This window comes from Salmo trutta, chromosome 12 (genome assembly GCF_901001165.1).
Source record: "Salmo trutta chromosome 12, fSalTru1.1, whole genome shotgun sequence".
Lineage (NCBI taxonomy): Eukaryota > Metazoa > Chordata > Actinopteri > Salmoniformes > Salmonidae > Salmo > Salmo trutta.
In genome coordinates, this window is record NC_042968.1 from 34,522,681 (window position 1) to 34,529,127 (window position 6,447).

At 43.5% G+C, this 6,447-nt stretch overlaps 1 protein-coding gene across 1 annotated transcript in view; it reads left to right on the forward strand.

Moving 5' to 3' along the window:
- The window catches only part of LOC115203418 (ADAMTS-like protein 3), a 189,669-nt gene extending 186,644 nt beyond the window's left edge, over nucleotides 1-3,025 (forward strand). The window contains exon 15 of the mRNA XM_029768103.1: nucleotides 2,937-3,025. Coding sequence (XP_029623963.1) covers nucleotides 2,937-3,025 — 89 coding nt within the window. The remainder of the gene's footprint in view (nucleotides 1-2,936) is intronic.
- The last annotated feature ends 3,422 nt before the right edge of the window (nucleotides 3,026-6,447 follow it).

The window sequence follows — 6,447 nt, forward strand, 5'->3', positions numbered from 1 at the left end:
CCCTGTCGACATACAGTTAAGATTGACAGCCTCCCCCTGTCTACATATAGCTAATACTGACAGCCTCTCCTTGTCAACATACAGATATTACTTTCAGCCTCCCCCTGTCTACATACAGCTAATACTGTCAGCCTCCCACTGTCGACATACAGCTAATACTGTCAGCCTCCCCCTGTCGACATACAGCTAAGATTGACAGCCTCCCCCTGTCTACATACAGCTAGTACTGTCAGCCTCCCCCTGTCAATATACAGCTAATACTGACAGCCTCCCCTTGTCAACATACAGCTAATACTGTCAGCTTCCCCCTGTCTACATAAAGCTAATACTGTCAGCCTCCCCCTGCCAACATACAGTTAATACTGTCAGCCTCCCCCTGTCAACATAAAGCTAATACTGTCAGCCTCCCCCTGTCTATATACAGCTAATACTGTCAGCCTCCCCCGTCTACATACAGTCAGGAGTAAAACTCAATCTGGCAAGCAAATATTTACGCAGCAGACAATTAACTAAGTCATAGGGCTTCATTATCAGGAAGGGACTGGAGACTAAAGACCACTGGGGTGTGTATATATGTGTGTGTGGGGGGGTGTATGAGAAAGTCTGTGTGCAGAGTGATGTGGGTTTGGCTCTGGAACTCCAGGCTTCAGTAATGTTGGCAAAGAGTCAAAACTGGCATCGTGGTAGACATCTGGAGTAAATGGTGGGTGAAAATATGAGCTACTTGACAGAGAAATATTTGCTTTTTAAAAGTCTCCCAGTGAAATTGTAAGGATGATCATTTGGTTGAGAGGAGGAGATGTACTGTAAATCAGCCGCCCCTCTCTTCTGATTTAGTAGTATGGTGATTGGTTTGGTAGTTTTCATGCTGGGTTCAGTCAGGGACAGTCAGGGCCTTGCACACACACACGCACGCACGCACGCACACACACACACACACACACACACACACTTGTTTTACTGGCCTTGTGGGGACCAAACAATTGATTCCCATTCAAAATCCTATTTTCGCTAACCGTAACCCTTTAACCTAACCCTAACCCTAACTAACTGTAACCCTAAACCTAATTCCTAAGCCTAAAATAGCATTTTTCCTTGCGGGCTGGCGAAATGTCCCCACAAGGATACTAAATAAATGTTCTGTTCCCCACAAGGTGAGTTAAACCAGAGAGAGATGTGCCACACATTGCAGTGTTATCCTAGGCGAACCCTTGTGGATGTGTACATTTCATCAGAAAATGGGTAGATATAGCATGGGAACGTGGCGTAAAACTCTCTTTCCCTGATCTGGAGTCAGTTACTGTGCCCAGTGTAAGGCAGCTGACTAACTAGAGTGGGGGGGAAAGTATTTGATCCCCTGCTGATTTTGTATGTTTGCCCACTTACAAAGAAATGATCAGTCTATAATTTGAATGGTAGGTTTATTTGAACAGTGAGAGACAGAATAACAACAAAAAAATCCAGAAAAACGCATGTCAAAAATGTTATAAAATGACTTGCATTTTAATGAGGGAAATAAGTATTTGACCCCTCTGCAAAACATGACTTAGTACTTGGTGGCAAAACGCGTGTTGGCAATCAGAGGTCAGACGTTTCTTGTAGTTGGCCACCAGGTTTACACACATCTCAGGAGGGATTTTGTCCCACTCCTCTTTGCAGATCTTCTCCAAGTCATTAAGGTTTCGAGGCTGACGTTTGGCAACTCGAACCTTCAGCTCCCTCCACGGATTTTCTATGGGATTAAGGTCTGAAGACTGGCTAGGCCACTCCAGGACCTTAATGTGCTTCTTCTTGAGCCACTTCTTTGTTGCCTTGGCCGTGTGTTTTGGGCCATTGTCATACTGGAATACCCATCCACGACCCATTTTCAATGCCCTGGCTGAGGGAAGGATGTTCTCACCCAAGATTTGACGGTACATGGCCCCGTCCATCGTCCCTTTGATGCGGTGAAGTTGTCCTGTCCCCTTAGCAGAAAAACACCCCCAAAGCATAATGTTTCCACCTCCATGTTTGACGGTGGAAATGGTGTTCTTGGGGTCATAGGCAGCATTCCTCCTCCTCCAAACACGGCGAGTTGAGTTGATGCCAAAGAGCTCCATTTTGGTCTCATCTGACCACAACACTTTCACCAGTTGTCCTCTGAATCATTCAGATGTTCATTGGCAAACTTCAGACGGGCATGTATATGTATTCTTGAGCAGGGGGACCTTGCAGGATTTCAGTCCTTCACGGCGTAGTGTGCTACCAATTGTTTTCTTGGTGACTATGGTCCCAGCTGCCTTGAGATCATTGACAAGATCCTCCCATGGGCTGATTCCTCACCGTTCTCATGATCATTCCAACCTCACAAGGTGAGATCTTGCATGGAGCCCCAGGCCGAGGGAGATTGACAGTTCTTTTGTGTTTCTTCCATTTGCGAATAATCGCACCAAATGCTGTCACCTTCTCACCAGGCTGCTTGGCGATGATCTTGTAGCCCATTCCAGCCTTGTGTAGGTCTACAATCTTGTCCCTGACATCCTTGGAGAGCTCTTTGGTCTTGGCCATGGTGGAGAGTTTGGAATCTGATTGATTGATTGCTTCTGTGGACAGGTGTCTTTTTTACAGGTAACAAGCTGCGGTTAGGAGCACTCCCTTTAAGTGTGCTCCTAATCTCAGCTCGTTACCTGTATTAAAGACACCTGGGAGCCAGAAATCTTTCTGATTGAGAGGGGGTCAAATACTTATTTCCCTCATTAAAATGCAAATCAATTTATAACATTTTTGACATGCGTTTTTCTGGATATTTTTGTTGTTATTCTGTCTCTCACTGTTCAAATAAACCTACCATTAAAATTATACACTGATCCTTTCTTTATCAGTGGGAAACGTACAAAATCAGCAGGGGATCAAATACTTTTTTCCCCCACTGTATGTGTGTTTAATATCTGATCCAGAGTCAGTTCCTGTGGAGGCCAAGCTACCCTGGTTAAAACAAGCCCAGGAGCTGGAAGAACAACGCACCGCTACAGAGGAACCAACGTGAGTAGAGATAAACACACTCAAGTCCACACTGCATGCGCACACAGACGCAAGATCACACACATACACACACAAACACACATGCACACACAAACAGATGCAATAACACACAGACTCACACACACACACACACAGATGCAAGAACACACAGACACAGACACACACACAGACACACACACACAGACACAGACACAGACACACACACACACACACAGACACACACACACAGAACACAGACACACACACACACAGACACACACACACACACAGACACACACACACAGACACACACACAGACACACACACACACACACACACACACACACAGACAAACACACACAGCAAGAGAACCTGGATGGAAGTCTACTTCTGCCACTGGCTCCTGTTTCTCTCTCTTTTTTTTAAACACATAAAATCCGGTGTTTCTATGTTAAATGGTTTTGTTATATTTCAGTCGTCTGTAATGTATATAAAGTGTAATATTGGGATGCAAACTCAACATTTAATACATTTCAACTGTATATCTGACATGGTTCAGGTGTCTTCTTTCTTTATCCCATAACCATGTGTGTGAGGCGTATACAAAGTAGAATTGTTTAAGACTACCAAGAAACACTATGTGACCCTGATTTAGCCCACCGCTGTAAAAGGTTAAGAGTTCACAGAGGAGAGAGACACAGCAGTAGTTGAACACTTTATCAGGAACACAGCAGATCTGGCAACCCTTAGTATAATCTGAGCAAGGGGTTGCCAGATTGACTGTTTCCCCTGATAACTTGTCTTGTATTACTGCTGTAGTGCCTAACCCCTATCAGAGACAGACTTCCCTTTTAGACGTTCCTTTTCCGCACGGTTACTCATCTTGCTATATATAGGAGAACACTCCAGGATTCCGGTGGTGTGTGCGTGTGTGCGTGCGTGCGGGCGTGTGTAGAGGCTGAGTCACTGAGCATGGGGGTCCGGATATCTCCAACACAAGCCCTTATCACGGGCCTGATAACTCACACATATACACACACACCGCCAGAGCTTATCCACAGGTCTGTGCTAATGTCCTGGTGAGTTTCCTCTCCTTCCTCTGCTGGTGATGAGCATGTGATTATGGCCTGCTGCTGTGGTCCTGTTAGTACTGACACACACACCCGATCTGTCAGGTCTAAAGGCTCACACACCCACACACACTCTCTTACACACACACACTCGCAGACATCTCCCACACCCCTTGCAGACACATCCTCAGAGAGTTCCCAACACACACACACACACACACACACACACACTCGCAGACATCTCACACACACCTCCCAGACTCACCTGCAGAGAGTTTGCCTCACACACAGATACACATACATACATATACACACACACACACACACACACACACACACACACACACACACACACACACACACACACACACACACACACACACACAGAGATACACACACACAGCCTCCCCACCACCTCTTTCACCCTCATTAGTTCCCAACGTCTTTGGAAGTAAAGCACTTTACATCAGTCATTCACCCCCGTACATAGAAGAGTCTGTTTTCTCCATTTTCATTTACATTCTGACATCATCATGATCTTTCTTAATGACACAGTCTAAACATGCGCGCACACACACACACACACACACACGCACACACACACATACAACACACCGGTCCAAACATGACACACTACGGCTGTGAGGGAATAGCAGGTCCCATAAAACAGAATCCCAAGCGCTAGAAGAATGTTTAGACAGCGGGACCAGGGTGTGTGTGTGTGTGTGTGTGTGTGTGTGTGTGTGTGTGTGTGTGTGTGTGTGTGTGTGTGTGTGTGTGTGTGTGTGTGTGTGTGTGTGTTGACTTTCTCATCTGGCTTTGGGGGGCGATTGGACAAATGTAACTACTTTCACAAACCCTCTGGAATAACATTACTTTTATAAGCAGCAGAAAAATACAAGACATGAATATTGTCACAATCTGATTTCTGTCACTTCAAACATTTATTTATTTTGTTTATGAAGGAATGTTCTTTTTTTCATTCTTCATGCTCTCTGTCTCTTTCTTTCTCTTTCTGTCTCTCCTTCTCTTTTCCCACCTCCCTACCTCCCTCCCCGCTGAGTATAGATACAACACACTACAAATGTAAAATAAATTGTTCCTTCACTGAAATATACTGTGTATCCAAAATGTATGCCAGAGTACAGCTTTGGACTTCAGTCGGTCTGTGTTAGGTTGGCTGAGCTAGAAAGTGTCTGTCATTCAGTGTTAGTTTGCATTCCAAATGGCATGATTTTCCTACAGTCTAAGAAAAAAGGGTTCCAAAAGGTTTTTTTTCAGAGGGATAGGGTTCTACCAAGAACTGTTTTGATCAGAATAACCCTTTTTGGAAGACAAGGGTTCTTTGTAAGGCAAAGGGTTCTACCTAGAACTTTTAACATCCTAAGGACCCTTTTTGGAAGAAAGGGTTATTTGATGATTCTTTGGAAGGCAAGAAGTGTTCTACATAGAACCATATATACAATTTCCCAGCATACTCTATTGCAGCGAGATTTTCGGAATTGTTGTTTTACTGTAATATCTATGTTTTTGCATGTGCATTGCTTGGTTGATTCATTTATGCTACACAAAGATAAATAGCATACAGTTTTCTAAACGAATCCAATATGTTAGTAATTGGATTTATTGCACCCGTTACTGAGATGGTTGTTCCAGTTTAGATGATTGAGTTAGTCTCCATATTCAATCTTCCCTACCCTGGCATTCATTCTGAATGCAAGTTGCAGGATATCCTAACTCTGGCTGGATTCCAATATAATGCCAGTTTAATGTGACTTGCAGGCCTGATGTGGCCTGTAAACCAGGATATTCCTAACACCGCTGTGTTAGGGAATAATTAGGCCCTCAAATAAAGGCCTTATGATACATGCAATGTATTGTCATAACTAATTACATTTTAAAGTCTAACATGGTTAGTGGAACTGTTCATGGAGGGTTATAGGAAGAACCCCCCAAAGATAAAAAGGTTCTCGGTAGAACCCTTCACAGACAGTTCTAGGAAGAACCTTTAGATTATAAAATGGTTCTTGGAAGAACCCTTCATATAGGTTTCTAGTTAGAACCATACGGTGCCTTTGGAAAGTATTCAGACCCCTTTACTTTTTCCGCATTTTGTTACGTTACAGCCTTATTCTAAAATGGATTACAAAAAAAAATCCTCAGCAATCTACACACACTACCCCATTATGACAAATTGAAAACAGGTATTTAAAAATGTTTGTACATGTATTACAAATAAAAAAACAGAAATACCTTATTTACATAAGTATTCAGACCCTTTGCTATAGGACTCAAAATGTTGCTCATGTGCATCCTGTTTTCATTGATCATCCTTGAAATGTTTCTACAACTTGATTGGAATCCATCTGTGGTAAAT